Here is a 14,795-nt window from a genome sequence, read left to right on the forward strand (position 1 = left end):
GTGAAGCAAGAGGCAAAATTAATTTTTCAACTGCTCTTAATAGTTGGTTTGGAAAGGCTCAATAACAAATGTGATTGGGATTAGAGTCTTTTAACATCCAAAATATTTTGAAATAACCTGCGAGGCTATGAAAATAGTCCTAGTGGTGTAGGTTCCTTTAACAGAGGTAACTGTAAAAGTTTATGGACCCGTTAAAGTTTCTACAATTGGTTTAAATGTATGTAGTGTGACTATTCTTTACTGATGTAGGCACTAGGCTGTGGGAAATATTTTAATTTTGAGTCCTGTACAATGACAATTTCAATCTTTCTTTAACAGTATCCTCAGACTACATCAGATACTGTGCTGCTCATTTGGGATAAACTGAGGTAGGATGTCAGAAACAACACAAGATCCATGATATCAGATACAGACACTACATGCAAATCATTTAAACAATATCAGAATTAAATATGTTTAACGTAATTCAAACTCTTCCTGTTTTCAGTCCCCACTAGAGTGCCATCATGAGCACAGACGCAGAGATGGAGGCCTATGGGCCTGCAGCCATTTACCTCCGCAAGCCAGAGAAGGAGAGACTTGAGGCTCAGAACACTCCATTTGATGCCAAAACAGCCTACTTTGTGGCCTGTCCTGATGAGATGTATGTCAAGGGTAAACTTGTCAAAAAGGAAGGTGGCAAAGCCACTGTTGAGACACTTGATGGGAAGGTAGGTAAATGAATACTTTATTTGAAATAATTGAAATACAATCCTTCTAAAGCCTTGACAGACTTTTTACACCATTTGTTATGAGACCCTGACAGTGAAAGAGTATGACATACATCCCAAAAAAGATAATTTGAAATACTAATAAAATGTAACTATTCTTTTTTTGTTTTTACTGCATTTCCCATTCAGAGTATCACTGTAAAAGAGGATGATATCCATGCCATGAACCCTCCAAAGTTCGATAAAATTGAGGACATGGCCATGATGACCCACCTCAATGAGCCTGCTGTGTTGTATAACCTCAAAGAGCGTTTTGCATCATGGATGATCTACGTGAGTGTTTAACTTAACACATAGATCAGAGTGAATACACACAGGTCAAAAATAAACAAATTTTTACCAGTAATGTTTTCTTTTTTCTACAGTCATTACTCTAAATGAAGCTTAAATTTAAATGACGTATTTGTCAAATGTAGAGGCAATATGTTTAATGAAGTTTAAAGTGAATTCTCTTCTCTATTCAGACCTACTCTGGCCTGTTCTGCGTCGTCGTGAATCCCTACAAGTGGCTTCCCGTGTACGATTCTCAGGTTGTGGTAGCATACAGAGGCAAGAAGAGGATTGAGGCACCACCCCACATCTTCTCCATCTCTGACAATGCCTATCAGTTCATGCTCACTGGTAATATATTTTATGAGACACAAAATGAGATGCAGCATATATGACATGAAATATGTGATTTGTACCATGTAAGGTACTAAATGAGCATTTATTCATTTCAGATCGTGAGAACCAGTCTATCCTGATTACGTAAGTATAACAGAAATTGTAATGATAAATCATATAATGAAAATACAGCAGAATCTTGACATGTGTCTCTTATACCCCAGTGGAGAATCCGGTGCAGGAAAGACTGTCAACACCAAGCGTGTCATCCAGTACTTTGCAACAATTGCAGTGACTGGATCTAAAAAGGCAGAGGCAACATCTGGCAAGATGCAGGTAAAATTGGTTATCTTAACTGAAAACATTTGTTGGAGAATTGCCCGTTTATGGTTTATATTATACATATATCTTCTTGTAGGGTTCACTGGAAGATCAAATCATTGCAGCCAACCCTCTGCTGGAGGCCTATGGTAATGCCAAGACTGTGAGGAATGACAACTCCTCTCGTTTTGTAAGTGTTAAAAGGGCCAAAAATAAACCTCACAGAATCTTATTGGGTTACATATGAAGAATCCTACTAACATTAATCTGATATGTCAAGGGTAAATTCATCAGAATTCACTTTGGAACCACGGGCAAACTGTCCTCAGCTGATATTGAAACATGTAAGTCATTTTTACATTTTGTGCAAGGACCTTTGTTTATACTTACACTTGGGTATGACATATGGTTTGAAAAGGTTTAATACACAGTTCTTTTCACTGTATGATGTCATGTATGCAATATACTGTAATCTGACCTTGCTTTGTTTTTCTTAGATCTGCTGGAGAAGTCCCGTGTCACCTTCCAGTTGTCTGCTGAGAGGAGCTACCACATCTTCTATCAGCTGATGACTGGCCACAAGCCTGAGCTCCTGGGTATGTTATGACAATATAACAATTAGGAATTACAATAGTAGAATTAAGACAATAACACCAGAAATGATGCAGGATTTAAAAAGTTTTTTCTTCTAATCTTTTACAGAGGCTCTTCTGATCACCACCAACCCCTATGATTACCATATGATCAGTCAGGGTGAAGTGACAGTCAAGAGCATCGATGATGTAGAAGAGTTCATTGCAACAGATGTAAAGTGTCCATTCATAATTATTTTAAGAACGTAAAATTAAGAATCTTCAATGAAATTGTTGCAACTCATGATTATTTTCTTTCATGTATGACACAGACTGCTATTGACATCTTGGGCTTCACTGCTGAGGAGAAGATGGGCATCTACAAGCTGACTGGTGCTGTGATGCATCATGGCAACATGAATTTCAAGCAGAAGCAGCGTGAGGAGCAGGCTGAACCTGATGGCACAGAGGGTAATTATAGTATCTTGTAACAAATCTACCAAATGTTTCAGTATAATGTATAATGCTAAACATGTCCCAGTTCACAGATAGCTAAAGGTTTGTTTTTCCATCAGAGGCTGATAAAATCGCCTACCTCCTGGGCCTGAACTCAGCTGATATGTTGAAAGCTCTGTGCTACCCCAGGGTCAAGGTCGGAAATGAGATGGTGACCAAAGGTCAGACTGTCCCACAGGTAAGATAAAGAAAATGTAATGTTTGAAAAAAAATGGCAATATTTGCATTTTGACATGAAAATATGATTGTGAGACACTCTCATTCTAAAATGTTTATTTCTAGGTCCACAATTCTGTCATGGCTCTGTGCAAGTCTATCTATGAGAAAATGTTCTTGTGGATGGTCATCCGTATCAATGAGATGCTGGACACAAAGCAGCCAAGACAGTTCTTCATTGGAGTGTTGGATATTGCTGGATTTGAGATCTTTGATGTAAGTAGCTGAAAAGTGTCTGAGCAATTCAAAGATCAACAATTTGACATGCAATTTAATACATTCATGTGATTGCAGTTCAACAGCTTGGAGCAACTCTGCATCAACTTCACCAATGAGAAACTGCAACAGTTCTTCAACCACCACATGTTTGTCCTGGAGCAAGAGGAGTACAAGAAAGAAGGCATTGAATGGGAATTCATTGACTTCGGTATGGACTTGGCTGCCTGCATTGAGCTTATTGAGAAGGTAAGTAGTCAATCAGGTCAAAGTGATTTCTTGTTTCATGTGCAAATGTTTGCTTCCACGGTTTAAATTTTAATGTGAAATCTATTTCTTTCCTCAGCCAATGGGCATCTTCTCCATCCTTGAAGAGGAGTGCATGTTCCCCAAGGCCTCTGACACAACTTTCAAGAACAAGCTGCATGATCAGCATCTTGGAAAGACCAAGGCCTTTGAGAAGCCAAAACCTGCAAAGGGCAAGGCTGAGGCTCACTTCTCCCTGGTTCACTACGCTGGTACAGTGGACTACAATATCACTGGCTGGTTGGACAAGAACAAGGACCCCCTGAATGACTCAGTTGTCCAGCTCTACCAGAAGTCCTCAAACAAACTTCTGGCCTTCCTGTATGCAAAACACGGCGGAGGTGATGGTAAGAAACTGTGTGTTACTTGGTTCAGGCCTAGTATAAAGCTGATGAGTACTCTGTGGTCATATATTCATGCATGTGACTTAATTAAAAAATACCCTTTCCACAGAGAAGAAAACTTAAGAGAGATTCTACGTAGTTATTTATTTAGTGCCATTAATTCAATTTAATATTTGTGTAAACAGAGCCTGCTGGCGGCAAAAAGGGAAAGAAGAAGGGTGGTTCCTTCCAGACTGTGTCTGCTCTTTTCAGGGTATGAATTGCTTCATATTTTTTTGATACCAATTAAAAACCTCATCTTGAAATACTGTTGACCATTTATCCTGTGTTGTTGATCCACAGGAGAACTTGGGCAAGCTGATGACCAACTTGAGGAGCACTCACCCTCATTTTGTCCGTTGCCTGATTCCTAATGAAACAAAGACCCCAGGTTAGAAGCACATAGCTGAGCTTTGCAAACTAAATGTGACATAGTGATATAAAGAAATATTTTAAACAATATGAATTTGCAACTTTCAGGTCTTATGGAGAACTTCTTGGTCATCCATCAGCTGAGGTGTAACGGTGTGCTGGAAGGCATCAGAATCTGCAGAAAGGGCTTCCCCAGCAGAATCCTCTACGGTGACTTCAAGCAGAGGTGATGCAATTTTTAATATAAGCAAGTCAAGTTAAATTTCAGCTGAGTTTAAACAGCCGGCCAAGATGTGTTGTTATTGTAAGTAACAACATAATTTTCTCTTATAGATACAAAGTATTGAATGCCAGCGTCATCCCTGAGGGACAGTTCATTGACAACAAGAAAGCTTCAGAGAAGCTGCTAGGCTCCATTGATGTGGATCACACTCAGTACAAGTTTGGGCACACTAAGGTTAATTTTCTATGAACTATGTCAATAGATATGGCATGTACATATGTCCTTTTGTGTCAATTTGTGCTGATGACTGAGTTCTTTCAAACAACCACACAGGTGTTCTTCAAAGCTGGTCTGCTGGGTACACTGGAGGAGATGAGAGATGAGAAACTGGCTGAGCTGGTGACCATGACTCAGGCTCTCTGCAGAGGATTCCTCATGAGGACCGAGTTTGTTAAGATGATGGAGAGGAGGTATGATTGTCATACAGTACACTGAACTGTTCTGTCCAATGAAATAGATACAGCTGTTTTTGTTAAATCACATTACAGTAAAAATGACATTTTTTTATATATTCATTTTCTAGAGAGGCTGTCTTCTCTATTCAGTACAATATCCGTTCATTCATGAATGTGAAAAACTGGCCATGGATGAATCTGTACTTCAAGATCAAGCCTCTTCTGAAGAGTGCTGAGACTGAGAAGGAGCTGATGAACATGAAGGAGAACTATGAGAAGATGAAAACAGACCTGGCTACTGCCCTGGCCAAGAAGAAGGAGCTGGAGGAGAAGATGGTTTCCCTGCTGCAGGAAAAGAATGACCTGCAACTGCAAGTGGCTTCTGTAAGTAGGATACAAAAGCAAGTGTCACATCCACACTACACGAATTGAATATTGAATTGCTGACATTTTCAGATATTTAGGTGAAATTTAAAGATGCCAGATACTCTTCTGGTCATCTCATCTTCGATGTGCCTGATCAAACATGTAGATTGACAAATACTAATTAATATATTAAAAATTATATATATATATATTAGTATTAATCCTGAAAATGTTCAGGTAAATTCAGAGAATAGCAAACTTATTAACTTACTGTATGTTCATAATAAATTGTAGGAAGTTGAGAATCTCTCAGATGCTGAGGAAAGGTGTGAAGGTCTGATTAAGAGCAAGATCCAACTTGAGGCCAAACTCAAAGAGACAACTGAGAGACTGGAGGATGAAGAGGAAATCAATGCTGAGCTGACTGGCAAGAAGAGGAAGCTGGAGGATGAATGCTCTGAGCTGAAGAAAGATATTGATGACTTGGAGCTCACCTTGGCTAAAGTGGAGAAGGAGAAACATGCAACTGAAAACAAGGTTGGAATAATTTTGAACCTACATTTATAAAAAAATGAGAAAGTATATGAAGTTAGCTTTCAAACATATAGATATAAAGTGATGGAAATAATGCACCTTGCCCGAAACTTTCAGGTGAAAAACCTGACAGAGGAGATGGCATCTCAAGATGAGTCTATTGCCAAGTTAACCAAGGAGAAGAAAGCCCTCCAAGAGGCTCACCAGCAAACACTGGATGATCTCCAGGCAGAGGAGGACAAAGTCAACACTCTGACCAAGTCTAAGACAAAGCTGGAACAGCAAGTGGACGATGTGAGAAAACATTGCTTTTAATAACATGTTTATATTGTTAGCTTGTGTGTTAGAATTGACATTCCATGATAAAAATACAAAACATTATTTTATGTCAACATTATAATATTATCTCAAAAGCTTGAGGGATCATTGGAGCAAGAGAAGAAGCTCCGTATGGACCTTGAGAGAGCCAAGAGGAAGCTTGAGGGAGATCTGAAACTGGCCCAGGAAACCATAATGGATCTGGAGAATGACAAGCAGCAATCTGAGGAGAAAATCAAGAAGCAAGTTTTGTTTTTCATCTTTAACCCTTACATTGAACTACTGCCATAATGCAACACAAAACTAAAACTATAACAGCAATAACTGTTTTTTTCCTCTTCCAGGAAGGAGTTTGAGACCAGCCAGCTGCTCAGCAAGATTGAGGATGAACAGTCTCTTGGTGCTCAGCTTCAGAAGAAGATCAAGGAACTGCAGGTTAGTATTTGATGTGAATATTATACTCAGTGACTGAAAAACCACTTGTTACAGTATGTTCCAGTTAAAAAGCCTTCTTGATATTACTATCATCAAACTTAGGCACGTATTGAGGAGCTGGAAGAAGAAATTGAGGCTGAGCGGGCTGCTCGGGCTAAGGTGGAGAAGCAGAGGGCTGACCTCTCCAGGGAACTTGAGGAGATCAGTGAGAGGCTTGAGGAAGCTGGTGGAGCAACAGCCGCTCAGATTGAGATGAACAAGAAGCGTGAGGCTGAGTTCCAGAAGCTGCGCCGTGACCTTGAAGAGTCAACCCTGCAGCATGAAGCTACTGCAGCAGCTCTCCGCAAGAAACAGGCTGACAGTGTTGCAGAGCTGGGAGAGCAGATCGACAACCTCCAGCGTGTCAAACAGAAGCTGGAGAAGGAGAAGAGCGAGTACAAGATGGAGATCGATGACCTCTCCAGCAACATGGAGGCTGTTGCTAAATCCAAAGTGAGTGTTTTATTCATAGGTGGAGGTTTTAGCTCTATATATATGTTTAAAAATATCAACATGTAAACAGATGAGTATGCCAGTTCAAAAAAATCATCTTTTGCGGTGCAGTAAAGTAGTTTTTTTTTTTGTTTTTTTTTAAAATATATATATTTATTGTTAATAGGGCAACTTGGAAAAAATGTGCAGAACTCTTGAAGACCAGCTGAGTGAGCTCAAAGCTAAAAATGATGAGAATGTGCGCCAGCTGAATGACCTAAGTGCACAGAGGGCAAGACTGCAGACAGAGAATGGTGAGTCAATTGTGATAAAAAGTTGTAAAAAAAAAAAGATAATCATTTTGAGAAATAACACATTTACTTTTTATCATTCAGGTGAGTTTTCCCGTCAGATTGAGGAGAAAGACGCTCTTGTTTCCCAGTTGACCAGGGGCAAGCAGGCTTACACTCAGCAAATTGAGGAACTCAAGAGGCATATTGAGGAAGAAGTGAAGGTATAACATGTTTATATCTCCTATTAGTAGATTTTAATACTGGTGGACCTGAGCGCTCCATTTCATTTTAAATAACATATTTACAGAGTATTTCTATGATACATACATCAATAAAATGTCTCTTGCCATTTCACCAGGCCAAGAATGCCCTGGCCCATGCTGTTCAGTCAGCCCGCCATGACTGTGATCTGCTCAGAGAGCAGTTTGAGGAGGAGCAAGAGGCTAAAGCTGAGCTGCAGCGTGGAATGTCCAAGGCTAACAGCGAAGTGGCTCAGTGGAGAACCAAATATGAGACTGATGCTATCCAGCGCACTGAGGAGCTGGAGGAGGCCAAGTAAGTTACTATCCTTCAAAGTTTCAATTTGTTTCTATTCAATTGCTTGCTTTTCTAGATAACATTCCACATATTTTGCTATCAATATGCAATTAAGGTTAAACAAATACTTGCTCACTACAGGAAAAAGCTTGCCCAGCGTCTGCAGGATGCTGAGGAGTCCATTGAGGCTGTGAACTCAAAGTGTGCCTCTTTGGAGAAGACCAAGCAGAGGCTACAAGGTGAAGTGGAGGACCTCATGATTGATGTAGAGAGAGCTAATGCTCTGGCTGCCAACCTTGACAAGAAGCAGAGGAACTTCGATAAGGTAAGAAGAAATCAAAACCACACTGATACAAGTGAAACACAAATATTTCTTAGTAATTATTCATTGTTATTCATCTATATCATTCTAGGTCCTTGCAGAATGGAAACAGAAACATGAAGAGGGCCAGGCAGAGCTGGAAGGAGCCCAGAAGGAGGCTCGCTCTCTCAGCACTGAACTGTTCAAGATGAAGAACTCTTATGAGGAGGCTCTGGATCAGCTGGAGACCATGAAGAGAGAGAACAAGAACCTGCAGCGTATGTCAATCCCACAATATTTTATGTAACTGTTATAGTGACAGTAAAGCTTTTTCCTTGACCTCTATAGGCGTAGGTAATGAGGTTTTGTAGTGTTAAAACCTAACTATCTAGGTATAATGTATACAGCATAGTCTATGTTTCTCTAAAGTCGATTTGGGCTTTTGTTGTTCTACAGAGGAGATCTCAGACCTGACTGAACAGATTGGTGAGACCGGAAAGAGCATCCATGAGCTGGAGAAAGCCAAGAAGAGTGTGGAGACTGAGAAGACTGAAATTCAGTCAGCACTGGAGGAAGCAGAGGTAAAAAACTAAATTACAATATTAGACCACTTATGTGATAAAATAAAACAGCATGTATGTAAAGACATGTATTCATTTGAATGTTTCTTTATTTTTTCTAAGAAAGACTGGTAACCTTTAGGTGCATGTTCAACTTTTTCCTTTAGGGCACACTGGAGCATGAAGAAGCCAAGATTCTCCGTGTTCAGCTTGAGCTTAACCAGATCAAAGGTGAGGTTGACAGGAAGCTTGCAGAAAAGGACGAGGAGATGGAGCAGATCAAGAGAAACAGCCAGAGGGTGATTGACTCCATGCAGAGCACTCTCGATTCTGAGGTCAGGAGCAGGAATGATGCCCTGAGAGTCAAGAAGAAGATGGAGGGAGACCTGAATGAGATGGAGATTCAGCTGAGCCATGCCAACAGGCAGGCTTCTGAGTCCCAGAAACAACTGAGGAATGTCCAAGGACAGCTCAAGGTGAGCTTTGTCTAATCAATGGATAAACAAATGTTGAAGAGCAAAGGAAGTTAACTCTTTTTTTCTCCACATGTTGTCAGGATGCCCAACTGCACCTTGATGATGCTGTCAGAGGACAGGAGGACATGAAGGAGCAGGTTGCCATGGTGGAGCGCAGAAATGGCCTAATGATGGCTGAGATTGAGGAGCTGAGAGCTGCTCTGGAGCAGACAGAGAGAGGACGCAAAGTGGCTGAGCAGGAGTTGGTTGATGCTAGTGAGCGTGTTGGACTGCTTCATTCTCAGGTTTGTCTTCAATGATTTACAAGAAAATATCTTTATATAGAATAAATATACATACCAGTTTTGTGATAAATAACAAATGTGACTTTTCAATATCCAGAACACCAGTCTTCTGAACACCAAGAAGAAGCTGGAGTCTGACCTTGTGCAGGTTCAGGGTGAAGTGGACGACACTGTTCAGGAAGCCAGAAATGCTGAGGAGAAAGCTAAAAAGGCTATCACTGATGTGAGTTTATGTTTATGAGTCTTCTTTTTATAAAATTCAACTTCACTTCACCAAATACTTGTTCATGCTTGATGCCCATCATTTCAGGCTGCAATGATGGCTGAGGAGCTGAAGAAGGAGCAGGACACCAGTGCTCACCTGGAGAGGATGAAGAAGAACCTGGAGGTCACAGTCAAGGACCTGCAGCACCGTCTGGATGAGGCTGAGAACCTCGCCATGAAGGGTGGCAAGAAGCAGCTCCAGAAACTGGAGTCAAGGGTATGCACTGTATAAATGCTCACAATACATCATGTTCTGGAGGCACATTGCACTTTCAATTTGTGAAATGAATTCTGTGTTTATTTTAATTGACTGTGATCTTTGTATATAATACTGATGTATCATTTATCATCACTTTTCAGGTGCGTGAGCTAGAATCTGAAGTTGACGCCGAGCAGAGACGTGGGGCTGATGCTATTAAAGGAGTCCGCAAATATGAGAGGAGAGTGAAGGAGCTGACCTACCAGGTATTTCCTATTTAATATAAACTACCTTAATATCTCTTATGTCTCTACTCCTCATCACTTATAAGCCTTTATCTGTGTAGACTGAGGAGGACAAGAAAAATGTGCACAGACTTCAGGATCTGGTGGATAAGCTGCAGCTCAAAGTGAAGGCTTACAAGAGACAGGCTGAGGAGGCTGTAAGTCAAATACATTGATGTGATCAATCATCTACAGTTTAATCAATAATGATATAATTTGTCTTGTAACTATATGAATATCAATCCCTTTACCCTTAACAGGAGGAGCAGGCCAACACTCACTTGTCTAGGTTCAGGAAGGTCCAGCATGAGCTTGAGGAAGCTCAGGAGCGCGCTGACATCGCTGAGTCCCAGGTCAACAAGCTGAGAGCCAAGAGCCGTGATCATGGAAAGGTAAATTTGTTATAGGTTGTTTGCATGGCCACAATATCAGTTATTTTGAAATGTGAAGCCAGTACATTGATTTGATGCTTTGAACTTTCACTGTTGATATTATAAATCAATATCCTACTTTCTAGTACTCAAGTGATTACATACTTCCACATGAAGAGTGAAAATAATTTATAAGGTAGTTTGTTTCATAAATTTGAATTTTTGCCATTGCTTATTTATTTTTCCTTTCTTTTTTAGGCTGATTCTGCTGAGTAAGACTCATCATCAACTTTAGGCCTTTTTACAAAGTTCATAAAATATGAACATATGGTTGAGTGCTTTTTAACATTTCAATAAAGATGATTATTGTCAGTACTATCCTGAATTCTGTCTTTTGTCCTGTTTGAAACAGTTACTTCTTCACAGAGATACAACTAAGTAGAGCAATTAGCCATGTTGTAAGGTCTTGTAGTACAGTATCAGAATCATTCACTGGTCACCCTTTGACTATGTAGAATCAAGTTATTTTATATGAGATACTATATGACTGAACAGAACTCCTTGCTAGCAGTAATGTGAATATAATATTAGCAGTGTTTCGCGGTTCATCTAAAGGGAAAAAAACCTACCATTTTGACCAGATTTGTTGAGAGTAAAGCAGCAGAGCTACACATCAGAATCCTTAGGAAAAATAATCTTAAATGAGTTTCAGGGTCAAGAATTTTAAATTATCTCCATGGAAACACTGGATGTCTTAATTCCGTCTCAGAGTGCATTTTTATCCCCTCACCGCCTAGTGCCCACACAGACATGACGCACTGATGGTGAACATGTCACAGTATGTACGACTGAAGTCTGCAAGGCATCAGTTTGCAAGTCCAGAGGGTGGACATTTGGATTCAGCCAGTAGGTGGTAGCTTGCTGTGAGGCTACAGATTTTATTTGTTTGTTGCTGTGGCTTCAGTTATATTTGCTGAATATCCCGGGGTTAATTTTTGCCTCTGTTTCGTTAATATTTTTGTTAATAAATATGAGTTTTTGTCCACATGCTCCAGCCTGCTGACCTGCTTTTTTGCAACATCCTTTTAAATGTTTCCCTTACCCAAATACCACCTTATGCCCTTTATACGGGGCGGTGGCACTACAGTATCAAATAAAGCAACTAGATGAGGTTCATTTTGTGTAGGGAACTTATTTTGGGCTTGATCTCAAAGGAGTTGCCAACTGCCTTAATGTCCATTTAGGAAGATATGTAACAGGTGATCGAACTTTTATGGATAGTAATTCATCTTTAATTTTATTACAGGAATATGAGATGTGCCAGAGTCCAGTAACTGTAGACAGCAAATATTTGGGTACATTTCCAAAATTAAGCTCCATGCATGAATCTGACATGGCCTATTAAAGACATTAATGTGATGTAATTTCAATTAATAAAATGCTTTGATTTTCAAATTGCCAAGTTTACAGTTATAAGATTTATAAGATCAAATAGTGCACAACCAAAGCGATGCATTATGGTATATTTTTATACCATAATTATGGTAATTATTCTTTCTGTCTTACTGGCACACACAGATACACAGAAGTTTTTATGAGCACAATGAAAGTTTTAGTGAATATAGCATTACCATGGTCAGGCATTATTAAGCATTATGTATTATAATTTTACCTGAGACTTAGTATATAGTTTATATTAAAGGTGAATATAAACAGTTAATTAAAGTGTGTTGTGTATTAGTGACATTTAGGGGTTAACTTTCAAGGATCTCGAATACGCAAATGTCCTCCAACTGAATACCAATGGTATTTTGATTCGTTTCCAAAACCAACCCCCAAAGCTGTCTATGAATTTGAACAAAAAAACAAAAAAAAGATTGTTGATATTAACTGCATATTTCAACTTCTATGACCTTTAAATCAAGAACTACATTTACTGGAATTGTACACAAACCATATTCTGCACTATTTAATGAATGATAAATACTGGCCATCATTTGATGCCTGCAGTTGGAGGCAGTAGTGGACCAACAGTTATAATGGCAAGTTTGTAAATCACTGAGTTAATCTAGGACAGAAAAGAATAAGCACCTCCTTGTTTCACTCTAAATAATTTTATATTTATGCTTCCTTAAGCAGAAGTCTTATTTGGTTTACTGGTCTTACTAAAGCATGCAAGCATGTTGACAGTAAATTAAAATTAATTTAGCAGTGTGGAAGGTATTTGCCTTCAGTATAATTTAAATAGAGTTTATTGGCAATGTAGTCCATTCCACTGTAAATATTCAATTTTCCTTCGAAACAATGGCCAGATTTATATAACACTTTATTCAATATTTTACACAGATTGTGTGTGTCACATTTATGTTTGCGATGAAATCAAATCAATTGGTACAGCATCATGCTGAATCTTTTTTTTCTTGTTTTCTTTCTAGTCTGATGCTGCTGAATAAGACATGTCCTTTTGGCACCTTTCAACAGAGATCATAAAATATGAATTAGCTGTTGAACTAAACATTTAGTCTGTATTATTTACTCTCTATTTTCTCTTTGAGTCTCACTTAAGTCACACAGTGTTCAACCCAGTCGCTAGGTGGAGCTGCATCAGTTATCTTGTCTAGAATGTGCATGGCAGTACACCACTTATCTAGTTGGCTGGTCTTTCAGCTCAACATTAACATTTTCCTTCTCTAGAAATAATCATGATTCATATCCACGTGGTAAGGTCTGGTAACATGACACTGTCTTCTGCTTAGCATCACTTTTTGGAGTGATAGTCAGAATTTAAGAGGCATAACTTAAACATAAATACAGCATCATAGGCAAAATATAACCTTCAGAGCTACAATTAATTCCCATTACCATGTCAATTATCCAAACCGATGGATGAACTTTGTTACACTTTTCACCATACCACAAACAAAAACACGTTCAGTACTTTATATAACATAGAGTTAAATATTTTATTTAAGGATACAGATTGTGTTTAAAATATCTTATAATATAAAGACCAAGAATGTTTTTACATTCTCTATATTTTACATCATAATACATCTTCATCATTGAGCATAGTGTTGTCATAACAAGGAGACTAATGTAACAATTTAAGAATGTATATAAAAATAGAATATGTATATAAACCACCTTCTTTAATGATTTAAAACAGTCAAATTTATTGTACTCTATTTTTGTGTGTCATAGTTCGAGAAAGGGTGACAAAATGCAACATTATACCAGATTACCACATTATAACTATATTTCAGCTCCTCATTTGATCCATCAGATAGATTGAAAATCAAAAATCTGTAAATGGGAGGGTGTGAAGGTCATAAAGCAGTAAAGGGTTAATTTGATCTTTAACTGTGATATACAACACCAGTTTCCTTCTGAACATCATTAAGGTTTCATCTGACCTAAATTATAATTGATGTATCTGGCTATGGTTTTGCACTGAAATTACCTTTATTTCTCAATGGTGCAAAACAAAACACAACAAAAAAGTTTAAAATGTCCATATATTCTCAATTGACTAAAATCTATTCAATGTATAGGAAATTTTCATCATCACATTTTAGCACCTGAAATTTATGTGGACACATTTTCACTGAAAGGTTTTTCGAAATGCTCTAAATGGAACAGCATATAGGATTATGTCTTTGAAGGCTGAAGACAGTCCATCAGCAGACAAATTACTCTGCATCAATTTCGCATTACAAAAGCAACTACAAATCCATTTCCTGCAGAAAATACGTGTGAATATTGAAGGCTCAAATACAGTGCTGCTTGAAAGTTTGTGGTCCCTTTAGAATTTTCTGTATTTCTATGAAAAACGTGATCAGATATTTACACAAGTCCTAAAACTAGATAAAGTGAACCCAATTGAACAAATGAGACAAAAAAAACCCTTTTTCATTTATTTATCGAGGAAAATTATCCAATGTTACATATTTGTGGGAGGCAAAAGTATGTGAACCCTTGCTTTCAGTAACTGGTGTGACCCCTTTTCCAGCAATAACTTCAACCAAATGTTTCCGGTAACTGTTTATCAGCCCCGCACATCAGCTTGGAGGAATTTTAGCCCAATCCTCCTTATAGAACAGTCTCAACTCGGGGATGTTGGTGGGCTTCTTTGCATGAACTGTTTCA

The 14,795-nt window shown here is 38.7% G+C and overlaps 1 protein-coding gene across 2 annotated transcripts; it reads left to right on the plus strand.

Annotated features, from left to right (window-relative positions):
- Nucleotides 1-212: 212 nt before the first annotated feature.
- Nucleotides 213-13,135, plus strand: LOC137168615 (myosin heavy chain, fast skeletal muscle-like). 2 transcript variants are annotated; one of them, XM_067571311.1, is made up of 40 exons: nt 213-368; nt 488-710; nt 900-1,043; nt 1,235-1,391; nt 1,493-1,520; nt 1,601-1,712; nt 1,795-1,887; nt 1,978-2,041; nt 2,195-2,293; nt 2,400-2,503; nt 2,602-2,740; nt 2,845-2,963; nt 3,068-3,217; nt 3,296-3,466; nt 3,564-3,870; nt 4,053-4,120; nt 4,210-4,297; nt 4,387-4,504; nt 4,612-4,735; nt 4,835-4,971; nt 5,085-5,340; nt 5,617-5,859; nt 5,974-6,150; nt 6,271-6,420; nt 6,523-6,609; nt 6,712-7,101; nt 7,268-7,394; nt 7,476-7,594; nt 7,732-7,928; nt 8,052-8,235; nt 8,324-8,489; nt 8,668-8,792; nt 8,939-9,247; nt 9,328-9,531; nt 9,629-9,754; nt 9,842-10,012; nt 10,156-10,260; nt 10,341-10,436; nt 10,539-10,670; nt 13,085-13,135. In XM_067571311.1, exons 2-40 carry the CDS (start codon nt 507-509, stop codon nt 13,100-13,102), a joined length of 5,808 nt encoding a protein of 1,935 aa, XP_067427412.1. In that variant the 5' UTR covers nt 213-368; nt 488-506; the 3' UTR covers nt 13,103-13,135. The 2 variants fall into 2 exon arrangements, with proteins under 2 accessions (XP_067427412.1, XP_067427411.1); XM_067571310.1 differs by lacking the exon at nt 13,085-13,135 and adding an exon at nt 10,908-11,024.
- The last annotated feature ends 1,660 nt before the right edge of the window (nt 13,136-14,795 follow it).

This window comes from Thunnus thynnus, chromosome 17, assembly GCF_963924715.1.
Source record: "Thunnus thynnus chromosome 17, fThuThy2.1, whole genome shotgun sequence".
Lineage (NCBI taxonomy): Eukaryota > Metazoa > Chordata > Actinopteri > Scombriformes > Scombridae > Thunnus > Thunnus thynnus.

Coding starts and splice junctions, on each gene's coding strand:
- LOC137168615 (XM_067571311.1), top strand. CDS start 507: ATGAGCACAGACGCAGAGATGGAGGCCTATGGGCCTGCAGCCATTTAC. Junction 3,871..4,052: donor AAAACACGGCGGAGGTGATG/GTAAGAAACTGT, acceptor TTGTGTAAACAG/AGCCTGCTGGCGGCAAAAAG. Junction 6,610..6,711: donor AGAAGATCAAGGAACTGCAG/GTTAGTATTTGA, acceptor CATCAAACTTAG/GCACGTATTGAGGAGCTGGA.